Consider the following 26,674-nt stretch of genomic DNA (forward strand, 5'->3'; position numbering starts at 1 on the left):
TAAACCTTCCTCTCCCATATTTTGTTTGTGTTCATAACACATACAGTATTCCTTAAAAAGACACCAGCAACAAGCTTTATATTCTCTACTCACTGTACCAGGCTAAACCATGATGAAATCCTAGTTTTGCATGCAAAATAGCACACAGGAGGCACATTTTCTTTCACATTTTTATTTCATTTATTTGATTTAATTACAGTTGTAGATCATCTTCACCACAAGGAAAAGTATTGAAGCTCAAATGTGATCAAATGTGTAAAAAGCTGCCTACTACCTATATAAAATGAGTGGAGCAATAACAGAGACAATGGCCTGTTGTAAATTGATAATTGGAGGCCTCTCTGCTGCTGGTAGCTAACCATTTCTCTGAAAGCTTCAGTAGGTCAGCAGCACAAAAATAAGGGTTTAAGAGATTGGACACTTTTTCTTCTTCCGGCTTAGGACATTAGTTGCTTTGGTGATGGCGTCCATGAGAATTTTGGAGATGCACTGTGGAGTCTTTTGTCTAGACCCACGGCAACAGTGGCGGATAGCTGGAGAACCCCCCCTTGATGAACAAATTTCCTCAAACTAAAGACAAGAAAATGTGAAAAATGAGTGTTACATAATCTGAATTTGCTGGTTGTGCCTTCGAAACGTTCAAATATTACATGTAAAATTATTAAATGTCTGTAGTATTTTCTCACTTTTACTCACCTTCTTCATAAAACAGGTGTCCTTCTCTTCTTCAGATAGGGGGCAGCATTTGTCCACAAAACTCTTGAGTGGTAACGATGGAAACCTACAACACATATGTTTAGATGTATGACAGCACTAATAATACAAGTGTTGTTTACATTTTAAGGTTAATAGTTAATTTAAAAATAAAATTAAGCATAAGTCTGTCATTTACTCAAAGCATCAAATAAAGAGAAAACAGAAACTTTACGAGAGAAAGAAGTGAAAGAGACAGAAAATCAAATTGTGAGATGTGGAAAGGATTGACTTACATCTTCTTGATGATCTTGTGAGTGTCACAAATTTTGTTCAGTGACACCTCTTCCCTGGCAATAGTCATGTAATGTGGGTCAGGAGCAATTTGCTGGAAACAGCTATATCTCTCATTTGTTCCATCTGCCAAGCAGCAGTTGAAGTTCAGCGGTCTACTCTTCTTATCCAAGCAAAACGTGTTAAGCTCATCACGCCACTAAAAACAAGAAGTACATGAGAGGCACATGATAAGGTATCAAAAACTGTTGAAGTGCAAATAATTCCATATAGATTTCTTGCATTACCTTCTGCTCAGCACAGTTGAGCCTATTCTCCAGTTTGCAGCACTGTTTGAATCCCTTTTCCATACGATTAATGGTCTTAGCCTGATGAACCAGCCATTGATAGCCTGCACCTGGCATGCACTCCACATTATAGACGGGTCGTAAAATTTGGTTGCGACACAGTGATTGAATTGAATCTTCAGTGGGTCGCCCAGGAGGAAAATTGATGTCAGTTTTTTGGTTAGGTGGTTCCATTTCCCTGTGAAGTTAAGACATACTGTTAGGTCAGAGGCAAACATGACCTTCTCCACCCTCTGATGAATTTGTAATAAAGATCCAACATCCTTCTCTATTTCTTTTTTCACTCCCTGTCCCCTTTCTCAAGAGCTTTGACTTATTGCTTGAAACATCAATCTCTCACTCTTAAAGCTTCAGCACCACAGTTCATCAGAAAAAAGATAAAATGCAACTGACCCAAAACCTCTACATTCTATATATGTAAGTCGCGGTTCATACAATGTTTAGCTATCTTGTCAGTAAGATAATAGAGCGCTTACATTTGCATTGTTGTGTGGAAACAATTTTATTTTCCTGTAAATTATACACAGTACAATTGAGTAATAATGTAAAACAGAGGAGAAACAGAACATTTGAACAGCACTGAATATTACAGTAAATGTACAGTATTACTGTATGTCAACAGAAATATGGACCGGGGAAACAAATGTGTACATAGTGAAGTGACACAAAATCAAAATCACACTATGCAAAATCTCTCAATACACAGAATTGAGCTACAGAGCTACAGCCAAAGCTATGGAGAAATACCTTACAGGGTACTATGTTTTATAATTAATGTCATTTATTCCCATGAAAAGACCAGAATTCACGAGTGCATTTGGACTGACAGTTACTGTTCTTCTGAATGAGGCCACTTCATTGATACAAAAACACAGGCTTTAACAGTGAAAAGCTAGACCTAGGCCAATTTTTACACCATATTAAGTATACATATCTAAGTATACTGTAGACATTTCAGGGCTGTCTTTGCTTTGAATGCCCACTTTAATGTATCTCTCCATTCATTCTGACTTCCCCGTGCAGACTCGGACATTTAATTGCCTAAATGACAGACTAATTTCCTTAAATACATGGACATCTGTTTAACAAATGTTACTCAATAGTTCATCTGTCAGGGAGAAATACATATTTGATGCTGATGGTGAGAACGTACTGCAGAATACCGCCTCAAAATAAACTAGTTATTTGTTGTAATGAAAGAACATGGCATCATAGCAAATATGTGTTTTTGACTGATGTGTTTTAATAATGTTTGGACAACAGTGAAGCGGAGTAAGCAATTTCAGGCTTTGGTTATACAGTCGATACATAGTAAGGTGGCTTTACTGTTGTTTTTCACTGGATTTGTATGCCCAAGAAAAGGTAGAGAAATACCATGACCTCCATGGCTCCTCTTATCTATATTCCTGCATACCTCTGGCAAGTGCTGGGGTCAAACTTGAACTTGGTGGTGGAGGGAAGAGGTGACACTGGGATCCCCTCTGTTGGCTCGTAGTTTGGGTTTAGAGCATTGTCGTTGAAGCAGTTTAGCCTCTTTTTGCCATGTTTGAGGCAACAGTGATAATGAGCGGTCTTTATGCTAAATTCTTCCTCACAGAAGGATTTGATTGACAACCTCCACTGTAGAAGACACAAGAGAAAAACAAGAGAAAGATATTAAAATTACAGGAAGTCTTTACACAGTCTAGAATTTGCAGTGGTTAGTTGCTTTTCCTCAGGCAGCTTTACTGGTTCTCATGTCAAGGCCCGTTTGTTATGTCTGCATATTAGATGTTTATCGACCGGAAGTGCCAAAGGCCTTCAATGTTGTTTCAAAAATGCAACAACAATCTTTTCTGCAATGTGAAGAATGTTTTGTGCCCCTTTTGAATATCTAGACCAATAAAAAACATTCAAGAAAAGAGCCTGTGTTTGGTAAGAATGAGCTTATGACACAAGGCCCACATTACAGTTCCAGGAGTTTAATTAATTCTTTTAAGAGCTGCCAATATTATGATGCCTTGTTGTGCATGATGGGTTAAATGGATAATATTAGTTGTTAGATTTGAATATGAAAACATATTTTAATCTAATTTTATGTCTACGGTGCATAATAGGTGTGTTAAGTCTTGTAAAAAAGACACCCTTGTATAATGCTGATAGAAAAATTATCAGCAAAGTGAAATAAAACTAAAGAAGACAAGACCAAATAGACAAAAAAAAAGAAATTATACTGTAATTCCACATTCATACAGACTAAAAAATTGATGAATCAGCTGAAAGAGCTATTGTGTAAACTTACAGCCCGAATAGCGCAACACAGAGTCACTTCCCTCTCCCACGTCTGGTTCATTTTGCAGCAAGTGCTGAACCAGGACTCTGCCTTATTGACAGCACTGCCCCTTCGCTTCTGTGAACCAAAACCACTCAGAGGAAAGTAAGATTCTGGGTAGCGAGGTCGAAGATCTCCATTGAGACAGATGGCTTGAAGATTGTTGGAAGTCGGTCGGCCTAGTGGAAACTGAACAGGATAGCGCTCATCGAGGGCAGGAATAGCTGGTCGTCCTTAGAGTAAAAATGGGAAACAATGCTGTTAATTGTTTATAGTAGAGGTCAGGTCCAGAAAATTATATGAAAACTCAAAAGAAAAATAGGAAACATTAATACATACTCCCTCTTGGCATGATTTCTGGCCGACCAACTAGAGGTTTCTGCAACAGCAATGAATCTGGATATTCCATCCCTGAAACATTATAAACAACAATTGCATGTAAATTTTACAGAAAGAAAATGTTTAATAGCAGCATAGTTATGTTAATCCAACAGAAAAGGTTAGATTAACCAGTTTAAAATGTTATTTTTTTTATTTACTACAAATTTTAACTGTAAAATGTACAGATTATTTAGTAAAGTTGTTTACATTTTAACCAGTTTTTTTACGGAATTATTCTGGCAACCACAGCTGCCAGTTTTATTTTATGTAAAAATTACTGGATTTGTTTTAGTGTAAACGAGTTAAGAAGAGATACAGTACCAAGGATCTCTATGGGATCGAGCGGCCTCTGCAACATCAATGACTCATCTGGAGTTTGCATCTCTGTAACATAAACATGGATTTTAAAGGAAATATTTGCACAAGGATATGCTAATGTCTTTATATACAGTATAGAAATATATGTTTATGCTGTTTGTGAAATTAAGAATAGGTATGACCTACAGTCTAAGTACAAACTCATAAGTATGCGTTGCTAACAGCCAGTGGAGTTTGAAGCATCTGTTCCCTAAAACCTGCACTTTAATTGTAGTAAATACAGAACATGACAATATTGTGTAAAGATTAATTTATAGTTAAAGCCAAAAATATGGGACATTGAAAAAACAATGTTGTAATAGAGTTGATCTGTCAACATTTTGATTGAGTTCATGTGGGACTGAAGTAAGCTTACTAGTAATTGTAAGTTAAGTTTTCAGCATTTTTTACAGTTAAATGGTGTTCTTTGGTATTTTTCAGTGATTCTGAATGAGATTCAATGTACGATAAACAACAATTGTATGTAAATTTTTACAGAAAGAAAATGTTTAATAGCAGGATAGTTATGCTAGTCCAACAGAAAAGGTTAGATTAACCAGTTTAATTTAGTTTTTAATGTACTACAGATTTTAACTGTAAAATTTACAGATTATTCAGTAAAGTTGTTACAAATAACTGAATTTGTTTTAGTGTAAACATGTCAAAAGTGGTTCGTGAGTTAAGAAGAGATACAGTACCAAGGATCTCTCTGGGAGTGAGCGGTCTCTGCAACATCAATGACTCATCTGGACTTTGCATCTCTGAAACATAAACATGGATTTTAAAGGAAATATTTCCACAAGGATATGCTAATGTCATTATATACAGTATAAAAAATATATGTTTATGCTGTTCGTGAAATTAAGAATAGTTATGACCTATAGTCTGAACCACAACCCTAAAATAGTCTCTTTTAGTGAGAATTGGTTAAATGCCACTCATCAGAAGTCCTAACGGGTCCCTACAGAGATCCTGCACACTCGCATGCGAATACACCCACCTTGCCTCAAGCTGTCATCAGATTTGACCTTTAGGTCCTGAATGATGTGCTCAACTAGAAAGTTGTACACAAAAAAAAGGAAAGAGGGACGGAAACCAAGAGAAAGTTATGTCACACTACACTGTTTTGCTTTGCAGCTGCAAATTACATAAAGGGAATAACACAAGTTCAAGTGTTCGATGTTGAAGTGTGGAAGTATTCTGAAAAACAATGTCAAATATTACAACGTGTTAATAACCAACATCCACCACAACACACGCAGTTTACAAAGTCAGTTCACTGGAGGATTCAGGGCCGTGCAGCAGAGAGAGAGAGACAAGAAGCAAACAAAGAACCAGAAGGAGAGAAACAACAATACCAACCCCCGCATCCCGAGCCCAGCAGAACCCAGCAGACTGCGGTGGAGCAGACTAAAGCCCAAGAGGAGCCCATTGTGATCCGGTTCGTGTCTGTCCGGTGCTGAGTGTCCTGCTGCTGCTGCTGTATTTATGCTGTCCTGGAGGGGAGTGAGCAGGAAACCTGAGCAGGAAACCAGAGCAGGGGGTGGGGTGGGGTGGGGTGGGGTGGGTGGGGTGTGGTGGGGGGGTGCAGCAACTCGGACAGCTGTATGTCCGCCTGTGAGACACCAAAAGTATGCTGAGCAGTTTTTGATGGGGTTTCATGGGGAATGAGGCAGACGGAGGGAGTGGAGGAATTTCTTCAACATGACTCATAGATGTAGATGAAGAACCGTTCCCAACAACACGACCCAACACTCCATTTACACAATCACTGAACTTTACTGTGGGCTGAGCTCAGCCAATCAGAGGTTCTTGTTGAAACCATCAGCTCAGTGCCAAGTCATTATATGACTAAGTGAATGCTTTAGTTGGATTTTTTTTTTTATCCTAAAAGGTTAAAAGATTACCCTAAGTATTATTATTTTGTCTAGAAAACGTTTCTTGTAAAATAAACATTGCCAATGGTTCAGTTTGGAGGGACGAAGTATAAAAACATTATGTTTCTCCATGTGAAGCTACAGAATCTGTCAGGTACTATTGACAGGTTGCAGGGAACTTTCTGTTGCAAACTGCAACTGTTGCATTTGAAGATGATATGCAACAATACAACAACAAAAGAACAACACATTCTTTGTGTCTACATACAATAGCAGAGAATTCATTGATGATTTTCTTCCAAAGAGCGAGACTTTCATATTGCATTTGAATGAGGTTGGAGGACTGTAAAGTTATAGATTTAATAAATAAAATAAAAGCAGCAGAGCTAAGGAAACGATAACAGACCACTTCCTATGCCACAAGTATACAGTACAACCTAGTGCAGGATGAGAATTCATAAAAAGAAAACTCTCTGTCATGACTAAACTGAGTCAGAGGTGTAAATACAGTTCCTCGGTTCATTAAAAAATGTAAAGGTTAAGCTTAAATCACTGACGAAATACACAATATAATGATTATGCAATACTACAGGGTTTACACTATTAATATCAAATTAATGTTGTTATTGTTACACTATTGTTGACACTAATTTTGAGTCAAAAAAGGCCAGATGAGACCAGTGAAGAACTCCCTTTGAAGTTATAAAGTTTAGTAAGATTCGTCCAAAGTGTATGCCACACACTCCAGTTTAAGCTGGAAATCTTAGTCTTGATTTTCCTGCTCTGCTCAAAGCATTTTTCCATCATATACAGGCTTGGAGACGTCAGAATTAAAGTTTCAGTCAGTGGTGGGGGTGGTGAGGCATGGGAGTCTGGGTAGAAACTCGCCCGAGAGGAGAGGAGAGCACAGAATCGAGTAAACTAACCAGAAAGTTGTACTTTTGTACTTCTGTTGTTCTCTATTCAACATGAGAAAAACAACATTAAAACAGGACTTGTTTACCTGGCATCTTTCCAAACTAAACTGAACAAAGTTTTAAAAGTCTCATATTCATAACTAAATCCAGCTTTGTGGCATGACTAGAAGCAGATTTCACATTTACCACATTTGACTCATACAACCTGACTGTTAACAACTGTTATGACAACCTGATGACAACTTTCCACAGACTAATACAAGAGTCTGTGGTAGAGTCATGCACAATAACTAATATTTCCTTGGTGTTAAATGCTGCAGTGTCAGTATGTTTGCTTAGAGTCTTGATATCAGTTTCCTGGGAATGATAAATAATAGTTCAGAGTTATGTCTGCTATAAATAAACTGTGTTTTTTGTTGAGCTTACAGGCATTTCTCTCATCAAAACATAGCACATGCTTGCATGTCTCAGTCTTGCACAACTGTATTTATGCTGCTTCTCACAAATAGAAAAATAAAGTCACCACATCCACTTAAAGTCACGGCCTCAGCAGTTTATTAGACGATTTACATGGAGTTATCACCATTCTATCTGTTCCAGGAACAGAGCAGACTACATCCAGACATACAGTACTTAATGCTGAAACCTCTTAACATCTCCTCATTACTAATGGCTTTATTCAAAGAAATATAGAGCAAACAAACAAATGCAAGTTGATTTAAAAAGGGGAAGAGTTAGCACACAGAGGAATAGACTTCTACAATATCTATGTTTTTAAAGGAACATTTTTTCTACATTTAATGCAACATCTTTTCAAAGCTTGAAATATATAAAAGCTTGTAAATTATTTATTTAAACACAATTGACAATACTTTCGAGGTACTGCTGCTTCGTAAGATTTATTAGTCAGGCTGTGACATCCTGAGGAGAAATACTTCCTTTGAGATAAATAAACAAAAAGCAGGTTGTTTCTCGTTTTTCGGGTGTGTTCAGCATTGAGTAGGCCATTGACAAATTTGACAAATTTCTGAGGTTAGGAGGAAAAATGGGTCAAATCTGATCTTCTGCATTCTCAGAGCTTGGTACTTTTATTATGTAGCAGAAGTGATGTTTACTTCTAAGATTTTTGTTAGTTTGTTTTTTGGTTGAGCATGTAAATTAGTTTTTATGCTAATGTTTTTCCACCTGTTTGAACCTGTTAGAATTTAGTTTTGCTGTTAACATACACCAGTTCACTGTAAAACCAAGCTGACAAGTTACTCACTTAAAAGTAAAGTCTCTTTAATTGTATTCTAATCTATAATTCTGCTCTGTACTCCAAGGACAGATTTGGTTTACATTTCAGCTGACAATGACTGGTGTTCTCCCCGAATCTCTGTGCCAGAATGTACTGTGACTCACAGTCACTGTAAACACACAGAATCATACAAACATACCCTCCATGGCATAATCAAAGTAGATTTAAGCTATCAAAATACTGATATTTATGTTTGACATAATCTACCAATAAAAGCTCTGCTGGAAGTTATGTAATACTGAACACACTACAATTTCTGTGCTTTCTCATTTTCATTGTTAGAAAAATAGATTCTGTCACAAAAAGATTATGAGACTTAAAATAATGTGCGTCTGTGTCTTGTGTGAATATATGCATGTGTGTGTCCTTGCATATTATCATCAGTGTGTGGTCCCCGGCACCACTTCCGCCTCAGAGGCAAAGAGCTCCTTGTAGAGTGGAGGGAACAGAGAGTGAGCCGTGAGTGGGTAACGTTGACAGAACCAGCGGAGCTTCTCCATGTGTAGGCCAGACAGCGAACGCAACACTGCCATCCTCTGGTACAGCTGCAGGGAGGACACAGACACATTTAGATGTTTTCTTTTTAATACAGTGTGGGAGGGTATGCAAATATATGTAGATGAAAGAGTGAATATGTAAGCCTTTCATTCAGCTTTTAACAAGTCAGATGACTAAAGATGTACCTTGCGTATTAGACTGTCTTGGTTATCTCGATGTAGAATGTGTGTCAGTCCTAATTCCACGCTTCTTTGCACTCGCTGAACCCTGCTTCTATCCTCCAGACATGGACGGTCTGGACAAATACGTAAAAAAAAAAAAGAAGAAAGAACAATGTTTAAGTCTTTGCCACAGACACTTATCACCCTGCTTATGTGTGTATTGTCTTGCTTCACTGGGAGACAGGTTAATATTGTCATGACTGTTAACAGCCACTTGGGGGCAGAGAGGCTAACGGTGTGGGAATTAATAAATGCATGAATGAAGAAAACCACAGGGAAAAATATGATGGAAAAGATCAATTGTGCTTCTGAGCAAGACATGTTGGTATGTCTAAAAATCAAAAGGTGAAAGTCTTCTTGAAAAAGAGAACATTTTAGGGATTATATATAACTGCATAAGAAGTGGCAGCAATATTGGCTGAAATAGGTCAATCATGAGCTAAAATGCAGCTTGAGTCAGAGTCAGTCTTACCTGCATTGATCAGCACCAGAGCACTGAAGAGAGCAATCTGCTGCTCGGTGAGCTTTAGAGCACACATACCATGGGCAAAATCAAACACTGCTATGATTAAATCACCACATGCTGCAAGAAAAGACACCACAGAATATTGATAAGTCGCCGTGTCAATGTGCTGTGTGTTCATTTCATAAACAGAACTTGGTCTTTGTCGAATTTCTTACCCAAAGACTTAAAGACCTCCGCTCCAGCAAATTTCCCATCAAAGAAGACAGTGTTGTTTTCTGTGTTAAAGAACCGGCTCATCCTGACCAAAACCACCTCCATGGAGCCTGAGTGACAAAGGGAAGAAATTAAGTAATGAAAACGGGTTAAAAAGAAAAGACTCAATGCACATCTGATCTTATTACAGCTGATGATTCCTTCTTGTAGGTGACAGGTCACCTCACCTGTCTTGAGGAGGGCAATCTGGTCATTCTGGCTGAGCATACGAAAACCTGGGATGTGTTTTGCGAACTCCACCACATACTGCACGGCATCAGTTAGTCGAATGGCACAGTGCTGCCACATCTCATCCACTGACTGAGAGGAGAGAGAAAAAATAACAACATAAGAAATTAAAAAAAAGATTTACCCCTCATGCCTCATTAACCAATCAGTCGACTACTCTATCATCTAATTCAACATATCAAATTTTTATCTCTTTCTTCACTGTAATTAAATATTATATCACATGCCATAATGTCAAATGATCAACACAATCTTAACTTTGACTTAAACAAAAACCTTCTAGAGGATCAAAGAGTAAGAAGAGGAGGGGGAAACTGATGAAACACGTTCTCTCAGTTTTCTGTTTGATTCATCAAAGAGAACAGTGGCCTCCACCTCATGCCATCTGAAATGGCATGTTTTGTTTTTACACTGTCTGAATAAGGTCACAGAGATGCATGGTGCCTGAAAAGCCAACAAGAGAGGAGGAAGCAGTAATCAGGTTGGTATACTTTGCTCTGGTAGGCTTGGATCTCCTCTCTGCAGAACAGTTTCCATCGGAGAGCCTGCAGCTCCTCTACTCTGTACTGGCTGGTCTCTCTGTGGGAACGCACAATGCTGGCACACAGCTCATCTAAAAAAAAAATAAAAAAGAAACACTCATGAATATTACAAATAACATACACTGCCTGTCACCACCGGGATTTCACTAAACAAATAAAAGAGAGATTTCCACTCGATAATTACTGTAGTGATCAATTTGTTTCAGCTGGCAAGCTAATTGAAGTTATTGATATGAGGTGACTGTGTTGTCTACTCACCTATATTTCGCAGAGAGTGAGGATAGATGGTGTAAGGATCTTCCAGAGAGTTGTAGGGATGAATGGCCATCAGCTCGTGAGATGGCTGTCTGGAATCGAATCCTGACATGAAGAATGGAGACAAATAAGAACTAAGGGGAGGAGACAGAAGAGGGATTCACACAGGGTCGTGTGTTCACACATCAGTGCCTCACCTCTTATGTCAGGGTGTCCACTGCTGTCGCCCCTCCCATGGGATCGAGATGTGGGAGAAACACTGGAGCCTCGGTAGATCATCCCTGATACCTGTGTTTCATTTGGGGAGCACACAAGGTAAGGATGAACATCAGCGGCGTAGGACAGTAGCTCAGCCTCCCCAGTGAAGGGGTAGGGTGAGGTCGTGGGCTGGAGGAGCTGGGGGGAGTGGTCTTGGCGGGCTTTGGTGGGGAAGGACAACAGAGACTGGGTGTCTCCCTGAAGCTGCTGCTGCTGTTGCTGCTGCTGCTGCTGCTGTCGGTGCTTCTCCACTTCAGCAATCAGAGAATCACGCTGACGTTTGGACATCCGCCCAAACTTCACCGCTGTGAAACATACGAAAAAGACATATTTAAAAAATAAGTACAGCAAATGAGGTGAAACATTTAGTCTGGTGCGTCTGCGTGTGTGGGTGTTTGTGCCTCACCATCTCTGCTCATGCCCTGTGCCAAGCACTTCTGCAGACGGCAGTGTTGGCAGCGGTTGCGGCTGGCCCGGTCGATCTGACAGTTACTCTGCCTAGAGCAGGAATAGGACACAGTGGGCAGCTGGCTGCGCCGGAAAAAACCCTGAGGGATCAACAGAGGCCAGTATGAACGTGAGTTTTGATGTGTTGAGATTTGATTTTCAAAATTCTGGAGGTGTGCTGGTGAATTTACATACATAATTCATCATCTACATTAAACTAATATATAGACCTATCTCTAATGTTATAACGAACAACTAATGAATAGTTTTATATTTTGGGAAACATGCTTATATGATGGTTGCTGAGAATTAGATGTCACTCTCACATATGTCTGTTCAGTGCAGATGAAACTAGCAGCAGTTATCTTAGCCTACAGGAGAAAACGGCCTGATTCTTTCACCCAGCAGAGGTAACAGCATATGGCCAAGAAATAACCCATTACTAACCAACCCATTTCATTTTGATAAAACAAATAAGCTATAACCAGTTAATTAGTTTGTTTTAGAGGTTTTGCTGTTTCCCACTGTTGCCAGTCTTTATGCTAAACTAAGTTAACATTAGTGGGCTGAAGTTTGTGAACCTTTTGGAATTTTATGGTTTTCTGCATTCATTTGTCATAAAACGTGATCTGATCTGCATCTAAGTCAAGAGTATTAACAAATATAATGTGCCTAAAATAGTAACAGAAAAAAAAATTCATGTCTTTATTGAGAATAACCATAGAAGCCTCACAGTGCGACCTCACAAAAGCTAATTGGAGTCAGGTGTTAGGATAAGTTAAAAAAATTAGTTTGGAGGTGTGGACTAGAACTACTTCGACTGACGAAAACCACTCAAACTTTTTGTAAGCTATGCCTCACCAAAAGGAGCTTATAGAGGATCAACGATCAAGAATTGTTAATTTATATAAAGCTGTAAAGGGTTAGACAGTGATGTCAGAGACTTTAAAAATTCACCAGTCTACAGTTAGAGAAACAATCTACAAATGGAAACACTTTGAGACTGTGTCTACTCTAACAAGAAGCTGAAACTCTGTAGAAGTTGGGTGATGCTACAGGACAAAGACCCAAAAACACACAACAGAAAAACCAAACCCGCCTTTTGCAGTGGCCAAGTCAGAGCCCAGACCTCAACCCAATAGAACGGCTACTGAACAATGACGAAGAGAGTCACACACGAGACGTCCAAAGAATATGACAGAGCTAAAGTAGTTCTCCTGAACGATGTGCAGGTCTGATCTACAGCTACAGGAAGCACCTGGTTGAGGTTATTGCTGCTAGGGGGTTTGGGGTGGGTGGTCAACCAGTCATTAATTCCAAGGGTTCACATACTTTTTCCACTATCACTATGAGGTTTTTATGTTTGTTCTCAAACATGACATGAAAGATCAGAATTTTGTTTGTGTTATTATTTTAGGCACATTATATTTGTTAATACTCTTGACTTAGATGCAGATCAGATCATGTTTTATGACATATTAGTGCAGAAAACCATGAAACAGCAACATACTTTTTCTTGCCACTGTATTTGTGCAGATGCAACATATCGAACAGACAACAGAGCAGCATCAATCACACTGAACTCATCTGTCACCTCACCTTGCAGCCCTCACAAGTGATGACTCCATAATGCACTCCAGAGGACTTATCACCGCAGATCTTGCATGGGATAACTTCAATCTGGGCTGAATAAACACAGAGAAGCAAAATAAGTTACATTTGTAAATGCAGTCATCTTCTAGTTTTCTCCTCACCACACTGGTGCGGCGTCACTCAGACAGTAAATATTACACAGACACTACCAAAATAACATATCTAAGAGCAAAAAAAAAACAGACTTCTTCATTGTGGTCAGTGAAGAGGTAAGATGCTAACCAGACCTTATTGACACGGCATATTTTTGATGCACAACAAGTAAACTGGAAAGTGGCTGCCACTGTGAGAACTTAAGAGATCTTGAGCTGTACTTCCCCCTGAACATCTATCAATTGTTGTGTGACCAGAGTTAACCAAAGGTATTTTCCTCTCCGGCACCTTTTGCCCTAATAACTCTGAACTAAATAACATCAAATATGATGAGGAAAGAGTCTTCTGAGGACGTGGAATATTTGCAAATGGAGAAAGACGGAGAATGTGAAGGTGTCAACCTCAGAGTCCTTTTAAGTGGTTGCCTGACTTCTCTTTCACTCTGACTGTCCCTCTTTTATGTAATTTCTTTCTTTGTGAATCCTTCTCTGTCTCGCTCATAAAGGACACAGCTGCCAGTAATGCACTCTCTCCTTCATCACTGCCAGTAATGGCCACCCCTCCTCTCACCTCCCCCCATGCCCCTGATCTCTACAGACTCTCACACCCCTCATCCTTTTGTCTAGTTCTAATTGTGATTCATTAAAAACCACCAAAACTCACTTTCTAGATAGGTGTAAACTTCTATGTATAGTGTGTGAACATATCTCTGATTAAATGATTATCGGCCCATTGACTATGCATCATATACTGTATTAAATCAGATTATGTAACACTCAGTGATCACACACACACACACCCAGGAAGCAGAGCATGCTCTTTTTTTCTAACCATAAATATTTTCTCATTTTATCTATTCCTGTCATCTTCTCTCTTCCTTCCACAAATGCTTGAAAGGTTTTTTTTTCTGCAAGACAATCTCGTGCTGGAGCTTATATACAGCAGTATTTGTATTTCCGTGCATAACTGTGTCAGATTGTGTAAGTGTGTGTTAGTGTGTCAGTGTGTGCCCTCTTTATGTTATGCCACAGGGATCATCTAAAGGCTCCTGAGGAGGTCAGCCGATCTGAGGTAAAGTAAATACAGATGTAGAATACAGGCAGGTGTGACAGCGCAGGAGTAATCACGGCACAACTGACAGGACTAGAGCTGATACTACCAGACGTGATTAATTAACCTCAAGATTGCCAGATAAGGATGAGAGTATTGTGCTTTTTAAAATGATAATTGGATAATTTGGTTATATAACAAAATATCCAACTTCTCTGCAAGCACACAAAAAGAAATGGATGGTTGTGTTTCTGTTGGTAACAGGCAAACAGAATGTCAGTGGTCTATGTTTTTTTTTTTTTTTTTTTTTTTTTTTGCTATTTCAGTTCTGATTGTCAACCTCAAACAACAGGAAATCCACTGTGACCCACAACCTTTCACTGTTCACACATGTACTCGCACACCAACACACAGAGCAATCACATACACCGCTCCTCCAACAATTTTCCATGCTATCATCTCAGTGAAAATTCGCGGGCTGAATTTAGAATTACAAACCAAATACAACACAATCAAAACACATCATTACTTCTTTTATGATGCCACAGACTCTACAAGCAGCCAAAGAGCATTAAGACCTCATCGCTGTAAAGTGAAATTAACCTAACACCAGTCAAACACATGAATCTAATCTGAAGCCATTTTTTGTCTCTGCTTGTTATCTCCAGCCACAGGTGCAGACCAATCAAACCCGGCATCTTCCTGTATGTATGCATGTTTCAGAGAGATAAAAACACTGAATAAACCAACCACCGCATTACTGTCTTGCATGCAAAACCTTGTTTGCATTTAAATTTCGCTTAGAAATTGAAAGTTTAGCTTCTTTTTCTGAAGCTTTTACTGAAGCTTGTATTGGTTTGCTCTTATGCAGCAGACCTGCTCAGCATGACCCAGTTAATAAGGTGTTTCGGTTAAAACATATTTTGACTGTAGATCTTATCTACATTGTGTGTGAACGATGTGAAGTAACAATCAATAAAATTAAGTTTTTGTTGTTGTTTTTTGTTCTCCAGGTATGGCTATTTACTCTTGTTAACTTACAGCACGATCGTCATTTTCCCTCTAACAAAATATCAACACTAGCCACTGCATTTCAAGAAGGCCACACAGTATGAAACCAACCATAAACACAGGGTGAATCAACTTATTTATGTTGAAGTAAGATTATTTAAGTGAAACAACCGATCCAATTCATTTAGGTATACCCTTAAATCAATACATAACTACATGATATTATAAAGGAAGAGCATTGCGTCGCTACCGTGCAGCAAAGGAAATATTCTGGTTTGTCAGTCAAAATAAACCTATCACCTCCCACACTCCCGCATATAAAGTACACCAAGATGGTACATTAAAATGGTCTGATACTTCTTTCAGACAGTATTCAGGATAATCAATGACCTTATTATCAATGCCTAAGAAGCACTTGTGATAGCGTTGCTGAACAAAACGAAACTCTAACAGAGTCGAACGTCGTCCTACTGAACTCTGACCGATTGTTGGGTTTTGAGATTCTCCACCTGAATGACCTCAGTGTTTCTTGTTATGAAACTGAACAGGCCCAAACTGTATCTGGAGAAAAAATACAATAGAAATACAATTAAAGAGAAACTCGAGAAATTATTTGATGTCTAGATTTCGACCTAGAAAGAGTTTAACTACACCGACCACTTTCGTGTGAAACTAAGTGGGTATGCTTGTGTGTGTGGATCATCTGCAGGAGGAATGGACGATACCAATTGTCAGTCTCTACCTGAAATCACCCTGTCAGCAGTGTGTTCTTTGCATTGTAAACGTACAAAAAAACCTCAACTTTCCTTTGACGGAAGCTTACCTTACATACGCAAGTACAAGTGCAAACAAAGTTTGTACACACACACACACACACCCACACACACACACATAACTAGCAGTTTAAATCTCATCAAAAGGCTTTAGATTTTATACAGCATGTTGAATGTTAGCGCGTTAGAACCAGGACGGGAGGTTAATGCAACATGGATTACTATTTTATCTACACTTGTAATTTTAGTTAAAGCTTTTCAGGACCGATGTGGCACAATTTTAATATTGTAATATTTCAAATAACATATTTTCTTACTATAATTCATCAGTAGCGGATACTGATGATAAAGATTTATCTTATTATAGTGCATTCTGTTGTTCATTCATATAATTGTATCTAATCTATTTTAATTAAAAATATTGTGCGTCATTTGGGCGTTTTTTCTATTGTATGCAAATGTATATGGGTAAACATTTGCATACATAATAAACATAATAAACATAAAATGTCTTGCTTTTTGTATTAATTTGTATTTCAACATTAAATCAAACCAAACTTCAGATTTTTTTAGTAATGCTGCCTAATTTAGAAATGCAATAAAATTACTGAGACTTACTGAAGCACAATTTTCCTTTATGAGCAAGTGTTAACTAATGACCGTAGACCTGATATTTAATGTTATTTGATAAAACCAAAAAGAAAAAAGAAAAGAAATAATGATAACAAGCAAACAAACAAAAAAAAGACATTTTACATCATTATGTAAAATTAACAAATTGAGTTACGTCACTAAAGTTTCTCGAGCCATTTTTTTTTATATCTTTTTACTAAACATTTCTTGTTTACAGATGTGAAATAACTTTGTGTCTTAGAATCAGACTCTCCAGATTGGTACATAAATATGACAACTTTTTCACTTCAGAGTTTCATTCATTATTTCAAAACAAAGTGAGAAAATCTACCAACAGTACAGCACATTATCTATGGGACAAATGATCAAAGCAGATCTCAATTAGCATCAGATTTCATATATGGTCTTTGAAGTGCAGAAAGAATTGGGGGTGTTTGAAAAAGGTAATGTTTTGACAGAAACAAAGGGTATGAATCAGCTCAACTGCCTTATTTCATTTACCATATTTTAGGAGGGGAATGTGTCACCTGCGATTTTGATGTTCGCTTTGATCTGATACCAACCGCTTCTGCTGCTTTGGAAGTGCTGTGCAGGTTTGTGCACCCAGAGGAATAAGGAAATCCTTTCTGATTTGAAAACTGTATAAGAATCTACACAGGAATCCCCCAAATACAACAACAAAGCCATATGAAGTGTGTGCACAGAAGTTCTGAGGGTGTCAAGCCCACTGTGGCAGCAGGGGATTAGATAATAAACTGTATTCCAGCTGTGGTGAAGACAGAAAAATATTAAGTTATATTTTCAGCAGCGGGAGCCTCCATCTATCGCTTTCATGCACACAGCATCCACACACAGCTGCAGGGCTGAGATACGTTACATCTAGGCGCCATCTAACAAGCAGCTGCGGATCTGTGTATGCGTGCTCATCTATACCTGTGTGCATGTTTGCATGTTGCACGAGAAAGCGTGTGTATGGTACTTGCATTTCACAGCATTCAGCTGCTCTGCTTCTCCTTCTCTGTGTGTTCATATTCTATTAATTTGGAATTACTCAATACAGGAAATCCAATTTACATCATCTCATTCTATCATTCATTCTATTATAACATTTTGTACAAGATAATGAGCGTTTTCTCTGCATCCTGTCTGTCGTATGTGTCGTGGATTCAGTCCATTCAGACCCATGCAATGCGGTTGAGAAGCACTCTGTTCTCCTGTCTCTTATGTTTTTACATTAGCTAAAATTCAGTGGCAGTATTTGCAAAGCATTGAAGCATCTCAAATTTCATTTTACAGTCTGGTTGGTTTTTAATTCTTAATTTCTTAATTATGTTTACTTGTTTATGGAAACAGGACGACTCTAATAATAAAAGATCAACTCCAAACATGTTGCATGTACAGTATATGTATGTATTTTACATACACATATACTTCTTTTTGAACTTTTTTATTCTATAATTCTCCCCTATAAAATCAGCCCAGTTTCTAATCTGCAGTGTGGGAGATAGAGAGGGTAGAAACATCTGAGACATGATTGACATCTTAAATGCATCAAAGAGAGTTCAAAATTGACTCATGCCCCCAAACCGTAAAACTGAAACACATATAATGATGTGAACATACCCAACAGCGAGCCAATTAAGAACTCTAAAGAGACCCAATTAAGTTTCAAAACAAGAAGGAGCATCAGTCCTCGAGGACAATACTTTAAACTGTACGTACGTGTGTGTGTGTAGTCTGGGAACTGTTATTGTTAGCTACTAAAAATATTACTTTATGATTAAAGTTATAAGATCCAATTAAAGATTAAAATCCTAAATTTCGCTTGACATGAGTGAACATTTCGCTGAAATAATTTCCTACTCAACATTAACAAAAAGAAAAGTAAAACCAAAACACTAAATCACACAATGTGATAAGTTTGAAAAAAAGCTGAAGCCACGTGAAACTGAGTCTGCATGAACACACCATTATTTTGGGCATTTCATAAAAGCTCAAAGAGATACAGTTATTTCCAAGCTCGTCGTTGTCACCTATCATTTTCCATCTTGATAAGGATATAGTGCAGCATCAGAAGTATCAGGTCACGGTATCACTTTTGATAACAGTAAACTCCACAATCAGTGAACTCGATCAAAAATCGCATACAGTATTTGATCAGATTGATGAAAACCTTTTGATTGCACTGCTCCCCACACACACACACAAACACACAAATACCTTCATCCCTACCTCGCATCATCCTCACTCCTCCACTTGTCTCAGACGCTTGTCCCACTTTCACAAACTCGCTTTTTTGACCTTGTCTAACGATAGTCTTACTTTTGACACACAACTTTTTTGAACCACCTATTCTGTAACGCTTGCTTCTTTTTTTGGTTTGTCCTTAAGCAAGCCTGGTCGGGTGCTCACTGCAGCTTCAGCACACATATTCAGACTTTTGAGTGTCAGTCACCGCCTCACCTTCCTTGTTTGCGTGTGTGTGTGTGTGTGTGTGTGTGTGAGTGAGTGTGTGTGTGAAAGAGAGAGGAGACAGAGACAAAGAAAGGGGGGACTGTCCCCTTGCTTGGCTCTTTTCTCAAGGTACTTTTTCCTTAACTTTGTTGTCATTCCTTCACCCCCTCACTTTATACCACATGTTACAAAATTAGCTTTATAGTGTCTGACACCTTTAAGACTGTCCATGAGAATTTAATCAAACTACCTTCTACAGGAATAATTGGGGGAGGCAGAAAACATGTAAGTTATAGAAACATTTCAGTAATTTTCTTTCTCTAACCCACATGTATTGATGCTTAGAATGCACCTGGTTACTTCTTTGCAAAAAGGTAAATTCATTGTATTCACATCTTTTTGTTGAGTGGCAGCAGCACAGTTACTGAGCGACTGTAAATTATTTTACAGATAAAAGCCTCGCATTTATACATTTACAGTAAATTTACAGTATTTCATGTATTCTAATTAAGTTCTTTTTAGCTGTTAGGTAATCATTATCAGTGTAAGATGTTTTATAAGCTGTTCTGTTTGTACAGTCTTGTTTCTCAACTATCCGTTTCCAAACCTGTTATACACACCACTGTTTTCCTTAGTTACATCTCATCTCTCCCACAATGACACAAGACCAACTGGCCTCTCCATTAACTCAGTGATCCGTAAAGCAAAATCCAAATTTTCACTTATATGTTTTCTTTCTCACAAGCAATAACCAATAAATCCCTTATTATTTATGGGCAATTTGTTTATCATCACGCCACCTAATGTGTGTTACACATAGTGTTTTCACACTTGATAACATACCCAGGTGTGCTAAAGTTGTGGCAGAAAGTGTTAAACCAAAGAAGTTAAAAAAAGATGAGATGTTATCGCTGTCATCTGCATTCAGATGCCAAAGTGTCAAAGCCATGGTAGGTGGTATTTTCATCACTGTGTATACTTGGTGCCTGCCTGTTTACCTCTGTGTGTGTCTGTGTGTGATCAGGGCAACACAGGTGCAACACACAGCACACACACTGTGTGTCTAATAGCCAAACTCCAGCGTCGCCACAGAATGTGTGTGTGTGTGTGTGTGTGTGTGTGTGTGTGTGTGTGTGTGTGTGTGTGTGTGTGTGTGTGTGTGTGTGTGTGTTGCTGTACAGGTGCAATGTCGTATGTTCACTAACTATGATGTTAACCACAATGCATGCACATATATCTAGCACAAACACAAGCAATGCCATTACCGTTTACAGACACACATGTTCACACACACACACACACACACACACACACACACACATATACATACACATAAAGTATTTTCATAGGGAACTTACTCAAATGAGTCTTCTTGGACACAGCTCCTCCTGAGGCGACAAAAAAGCTGTTAGTGAATCAACACTACATGAAGCTGTAAATCTAAGTTGGCTTCTTGATCACACACAGTATGAGCACTCTAGTAAATATTTTAGAAATAGAAACTCAACATGCATTAAACCATGAGCTAATAATGCTCTGAAGTGTTTTTTGTGCTTTTAACTCTGACACACTAACCAAGTGGTGTACTGCAGTACAAAATTACTGTTTTTCAAACCTGCACCTACACATACACTACTCCGCTATTAGAGAATCCAAAGGCTTTTCTCCACTACATTCATCTGACAGGTTGCGTTTCAGTATAAACCAACGTAGAAATAGTTTAAAGTAGCTGGATCAACTACAACATGACAGAACTGTTGAACTTGATCCACGAGCGCTTTCATTTTTTATTGTACATACTGTACATTTTGTTGTCTCTATTCCTTTTATTTGGCAAATGTTGTCATTTGCATGCAGGGTCTTTACTTCTACAGTTCACAGTGTTATTGCGTGTTTTTTTTTCACTTCAGTAGATAAAATGCAGTCTGAACTATAGAGGCTTTGTAGTGAAACTTCAATACAACAGTGGAAACCATCGTCATCTTCTAATGGAATATTGTAATTGAGCAGGTTATTCAGTCATCTAACAATGTGAAATCCTCAAAGTGAAATACACAGGGTTCGCTTTGATTAAACGACAAATTAAAAATAAGGTCAAATCTGACAGAAACCCTGAAGTGCTGTAGCTAATACAGATTCAATGGCGATAAACAACTCATTATCAGGTTTTTAATGGCAGTTTGGTCGATGGTTTGCAAGACCAAACTGCAGAATGCGTTACTTTTATTTTAGTATTTTTTTCCTGTGTATGAGGTGCTGTGGGCTGATAAGAAGCCGTAGTGACAGCAGATAGGTTAAATTAGAGGATTCCTATTTGCACTGATGTGTGTGTGTCTTTGTTATGCTCTCCAGCATGTGTGCACACACACACGGGAGATAAAGGCAGAGGAAGGTGGGTGTCTGTGAAGCAACAGGTCCTCTTTTTTGTCTGCCTGTTTGACCGCAATTGTGAGAAAAAGTCTGACTTGCATTGACTGTGAGTCAATGTGTGGATGGTCGGTTCTCAACCAAGGGGTTTATTTCTGTAGTTGTGTGTGAATGTGTGTGTGTGTGTGTGTGTGTGTACAGTATGTGTGAGACTTGGAGGTTTGAAGGCAGGAGAGATAAGTATCAATGGAAGACATAGAGCTAGCCGGTCTTTGTCTGGCGCCTGATTAGGTCCTCTGTGGTTTTCACTGTTTTCTCCCCTCATCAAATCAGTTTTGCTTCATAAGCAGAAAGCATGGAATGAAAGCAGAGCAGCGCGCACACGCGGAAAATGTAAAGAAATTTCAACACTAACGGAGCCAATGTTGTAATACGCTTTGTGCGAATGGGAAAAAGATTTACGATAAACAAAATGCACCCATACGGTGTGCCAACACATATTTAAAAGCGTAATTTCCTAAATGGGAAACACTCTATATTAGAGTGCATAAGCTTTGCATTGACATTGTTTCAGAATGTGATTTTCCTTTTTTCCATCAGTTAGTTATAAAAATGCAAAATAGCTTCTTTCTTAAAAATCTTCCCTAAGATTTTCAATTCATGACTAATTTACTGCAACCACATCTAACAAATGTAAACTGATGAGTCACACCCTTTATCAAATAAAATGATTCACTTTAAATTATTGAAACACATTTTGAGTTGCCGTCAATCATGACCCGTACTTTATGTCAAGTGATTTTAAATGATTAAAGTCATCTCTATGCAGAATAAACAGCTATGGCCAGTGAGCAGTTGTGGGAAAATGCAATCACCAATATGTTTCTATATAAATGTAATGTGACACAGTTTGTACACATTTAGCAAGACACCTGTCAACGAGGCTTTAAACCCACACACACCCACTGACTGCACATCGCCCTGGTGATTACAGAGATGCAAACATCAACCAAACATAAACACTGCTCAACAGCCAAAATCTAACCAGCGTCTCCGCACTCCGACATCTAAGCTGAGTGCTGAAGTGACGGTTGCTGCTGTTACATAACAACACTGAAGACCACTGAACCCCGAGAGCCGGACGACAACTTTGCCTGAATGTAAAAACATGACATCCAGCACAAAATAGAAACAAAACTTAAATATATGTAAAGCATTGAATCTAATCGACTAATTCTACTGCAACATATTGCAGAGTAAATAAATGGTTAATGTAGATTGTGTTTACAGGTCTATGATGGTCACAGTGAGTGACATGGAAAAAATATGTAAATCATAAAATAAATGTATACAGAAAATCATTACTATAAAATATTAAGCTTATAATGATAATAAAATGACAATGTACTAAATACATATACATTCACAAAAAGCAAGCCTCACATGGAAATGTATTAGTTTTAGTGTAGGATGTTAAGCAGGAAGTACAATTAGCCGTCGACGTGAGGATCTTGCATTCAAAAGAGGACAGATATCTTTATATAAGCAAATATTACACTGGTACAGGGAAGGTGATCTGTCTTAATCATTTAATTAAAGGGAAAAGGGACAGGAAAAGGTGTGACAGAAAATATAGGATTTACTGTTCCAGGTGATTAACAGAAGACATTTTTTTGTTGCAGAACACCGATCTCTGCACATACATTTTTGATCACATAAAAATAAATGCAATGTTTCAGACAACTGAAAAAGGCCCAATACTTGGTATCACTTTGGTTTACAGGGAGATAGTGCTGGGTGCAGTGTCTCAAATGCCGGCAAAATAAGTTATTAACAGGACTGTAGTTTAATACTACAGGTAAGAGGAGAGGTATTGTAGAGGAGCATCAGAGATGCAAACCCAGTACTCGAGAAAAATGAGCAGACACCCACAACAGCCACTAAAACCAAGACACTCATCAGTTTAAGAGGAGCCATGTCAGCAGTATGAAAAACTGTACAACCACACTGAAACTCCGCTTTAACCAGATTAAAACACCATTACAGCAGTTCCAGTACCTTGTAAGTTCGCTGATGTTTTCTTTATTGAAATTTTAACCCTTTAATATCCAGTTTGGACATTTTATTTCCTGTCTATGTCAGATGGTATATTTTGATTGTGTTGATCCAGCTGCACCTTTGGTGCATTATTGTAGGCACACTTCACATGACATATTCAGTATATTTGTAAAGCTTGGCATCATTTACATGAACTTTTAATAAACTTCTGTTTTGAGTTTAACGATGTTTCATTGCACAGCGTAACATCAGCTGATCCAGGACGAGATAGCATGGTTTAAATTAACAAAAATGGTGGTAACATCATTTATTTTGCTGATGCAAGTGAATTTCTTATTGTTTTCTTCTAAATTCAACATACGTTATTTTCCTCTACTCTCACTCTTTCTTTCTTGAATTCATTTAAGGCGGAACATAATTCACTTATGTGACTTTCTAATAAACCATGCTGTAGACAGTTTACTTCTAGAAACCCAGTAGAAACAGGTGAAGATGATGTGGGATGTCCAGGAAATAGTTTCAGGAAAGACACATTGCTGTTGATTTATGAAAAAAGAAACAATGACCTAAAAATAAAACGATTTGCATGTTTTGATATCACTGCCATCTGTTCATTTTAGTAAAAAATTAAAGTGCAAAACTGTATTACACAGGTACAGCATTTACTTTACACTCATTTTCATGTTCCTCTATATTAAAAACATTTCTTTCTATAACTCTGCACCTGACATCCACACTGGGCCACGAGTGACAATGTTGTTCAAATAATGACCTACTGCAGCAAACGTTTACTCTGGTGAACCGTGTCTCCATGAGACATAGTGAGAGTAGTAGGAAACATGTGTAGTGGGTTTCTGTGGCAGAGGGACAAGGTGACTAACAAAGGTTTAGCTCAGGAGAAGCTTTGAATAGAAAAGCATGGACCAGAAAAAGAAGCAAAAATAAGAGCTAATCCCCAGGGCTTACTCCAGCTTACTGCCATTCTTAAACACTAACAGCTCCTTAACTACATCCCAATGAAAGGGATGAGGAGGGTTACTGGGGTAAAGATGGATCACGGTGGAGGGGAAGAAGTAACAATGGACACTTTGAATAGTAAGAGGGGAACAGGAACAGAGTCAGCTGGTGCAGCAAAGGTGACCACAATGAGATGGGATGAGGAAAGAGATGTTTGAAGGAGTGAGCACAGAGCGGTTTGTGGGGATGTCAGAGCACAGTTTACTTTCTGCAAAGACACAAAATAACACGAGAGACCATTGAACAAAACATCATACGTGCAGCGGTATTACAGTGTAAAGTGGCCCACACATGCTGCAGCGGTGACTGTGCACAGTTCAACCTCACTGATGGATTCTCTTACCTCTTTTTATGGGGGTGTCAGCGGAGGGCACGTCAGGCTCTTCATAGTCCATAACTCTCCTGTCAAAACACTGGGTGGCCCTGCACGCACACACGCTCAGTTCTCTCCCACACACACACACACACACACACACAAACCACAGACACCAGCTAAATTAGTCACTTTTCAGCTCTACCTACCGCCATTTAAGCTTTACAACAGATCTGTGGAAACTCGGGCTCCTGCTACCTGTTGGTTGTTTTAGCGCCCGGGCCGACGCAGGCATTTGAAAACATGCAGTGCCATTTCGCCTCCTTCCTGTCCTTACGGCAGGTCCCAAACCTCGACGGTCATCCTCCTTTATTCAACAGTACACCTACTTTTATGTGGTTGTTTTGCAATAATTTAGTTCCCCCCAAGGCAGAGGCAGAGAGGAGCGAGTGCAGCTGGACCAGCCGGCCGTACACAAGCCGTGCGCTCCGGCCCCCCCCTCCCCTCCGTGCGCTCCCCGTGCGCCCTCACCGTCCCAGGCTGGAGAGAGTTATGTCACCGGCTGTTATGTAATAGCAGCGGATCGGGTTTTGCTTTGTAGTGCTCAGTTGAGAAATATAATCCCATGTTGCTGACATAAATGTCACATTAATGGAGAAAAAACAATTAGCTGGGGAAACGTTGAACTCCACTGCAGGTTTGGCCTGTTGTAGAAAACAAACATGGGTAAATAAAATCACCTTCATAGGATGGTGGAAATGTAATAACCTGTTAGAAACTCCTGCAGACATATGTGCAAAATATGGAGAGGGTTATTTATTAATGCAATGCATCATTTGAATTGAGGCAGGATTCAAACAACTGCAGACACATGGAAAACGATGAATAATCGATATGTCTTCTCAGTTTACATCATTGTGGTAAATCCTCCTCTAAGACATGCCGCTTCCACTGGATCCAAACGCCACAAGATGAAGATGTGTGCAGCTACAAAACAGTGCTGGAGGAGGTTTTCACATCCAAGGCAGCAAATAAGTGAGAAGTGTCAGAGCAGAAAGCAGTGAGCCTGTGGTATTGTAGTATTACTGACGTGTATTTGAGCAGTATTTAGTCTATAGCCTACTGTAGTTTAATCATTTGCAATGAATAATATTTTCTAAGCTGTTTAGACACTATTAACTAAACAAGAAGAAGCCCCCTGAAATATAATGAAGTAAAAACAGCCTATAAAGTACAAGTACCTGAAATGTGTCCTTAAATACAGTACTTGAGTAAATTGACTTGATTACACTGGCCAGTTGAATCAGGTATTGTACTTGTAGTATAATTATGAGGTATTATGCCCAAATATTTTAATCTTGTACAACTCATTGTGCAATTTACTACATTTCAGAGGAAGAGAAACTAATTCCTGCATATTAATATGTTTGAGTCCTGGTTCCTCACGTGCAAATATCAAATTGACCTAAGTCAAGACACTGAACACCAAAGCCTTACAATATGATTTAAAAAAAACTGTTTTCACTATTTGTATTCCACTTTTACTTCATGAAAGGATCCATATACTTTTTTCCACTGCTGCAAGATCCA

General features: G+C 38.6%; 2 protein-coding genes across 5 annotated transcripts; both read right to left on the reverse strand.

The window, feature by feature from the left end:
• Positions 1–156: 156 nt before the first annotated feature.
• Positions 157–5,911, reverse strand: LOC113170708 (extracellular matrix protein 1). Of its 3 annotated transcripts, XM_026372913.1 has the most exons (11): positions 5,746–5,909; positions 5,384–5,437; positions 5,082–5,144; positions 4,348–4,410; positions 3,985–4,056; positions 3,616–3,878; positions 2,749–2,954; positions 1,275–1,512; positions 990–1,186; positions 697–781; positions 157–570 (listed from the first exon to the last, which is right to left on the reverse strand). In XM_026372913.1, exons 1-11 carry the CDS (start codon positions 5,813–5,815, stop codon positions 406–408), a joined length of 1,476 nt encoding a protein of 491 aa, XP_026228698.1. In that variant the 5' UTR covers positions 5,816–5,909; the 3' UTR covers positions 157–405. The 3 variants fall into 3 exon arrangements, with proteins under 3 accessions (XP_026228698.1, XP_026228701.1, XP_026228699.1); XM_026372916.1 differs by lacking the exon at positions 5,082–5,144 and having other exon boundaries at positions 5,746–5,911; XM_026372914.1 differs by lacking the exon at positions 5,384–5,437 and having other exon boundaries at positions 5,746–5,910.
• A 1,798-nt stretch (positions 5,912–7,709) lies between these two features.
• rorc (RAR-related orphan receptor C) lies at positions 7,710–25,434 on the reverse strand. 2 transcript variants are annotated; one of them, XM_026373138.1, is made up of 13 exons: positions 25,343–25,434; positions 25,115–25,218; positions 20,688–20,717; positions 13,262–13,347; positions 11,622–11,763; positions 11,155–11,520; positions 10,961–11,062; positions 10,652–10,773; positions 10,100–10,232; positions 9,875–9,982; positions 9,666–9,776; positions 9,158–9,267; positions 7,710–9,019 (listed from the first exon to the last, which is right to left on the reverse strand). In XM_026373138.1, exons 1-13 carry the CDS (start codon positions 25,387–25,389, stop codon positions 8,855–8,857), a joined length of 1,626 nt encoding a protein of 541 aa, XP_026228923.1. In that variant the 5' UTR covers positions 25,390–25,434; the 3' UTR covers positions 7,710–8,854. The 2 variants fall into 2 exon arrangements, with proteins under 2 accessions (XP_026228923.1, XP_026228922.1); XM_026373137.1 differs by lacking the exons at positions 20,688–20,717; positions 25,115–25,218; positions 25,343–25,434 and adding an exon at positions 19,108–19,306.
• Between the last annotated feature and the right edge of the window lie 1,240 nt (positions 25,435–26,674).

This window comes from Anabas testudineus, chromosome 16 (assembly GCF_900324465.2).
Source record: "Anabas testudineus chromosome 16, fAnaTes1.2, whole genome shotgun sequence".
Classification (NCBI taxonomy): Eukaryota; Metazoa; Chordata; class Actinopteri; order Anabantiformes; family Anabantidae; genus Anabas; species Anabas testudineus.

Coding starts and splice junctions, on each gene's coding strand:
- rorc (XM_026373138.1), bottom strand. CDS start 25,389: ATGTTTTCAAATGCCTGCGTCGGCCCGGGCGCTAAAACAACCAACAG. Junction 20,718..25,114: donor TGACACCCCCATAAAAAGAG/GTAAGAGAATCC, acceptor TTGTCGCCTCAG/GAGGAGCTGTGTCCAAGAAG. Junction 13,348..20,687: donor GTCCAAGAAGACTCATTTGA/GTAAGTTCCCTA, acceptor GTGTTTATTCAG/CCCAGATTGAAGTTATCCCA.
- LOC113170708 (XM_026372913.1), bottom strand. CDS start 5,815: ATGGGCTCCTCTTGGGCTTTAGTCTGCTCCACCGCAGTCTGCTGGGTT. Junction 4,411..5,081: donor CACTCCCAGAGAGATCCTTG/GTACTGTATCTC, acceptor TTTATGTTACAG/AGATGCAAACTCCAGATGAG. Junction 782..989: donor CACAAGATCATCAAGAAGAT/GTAAGTCAATCC, acceptor TATGTGTTGTAG/GTTTCCATCGTTACCACTCA.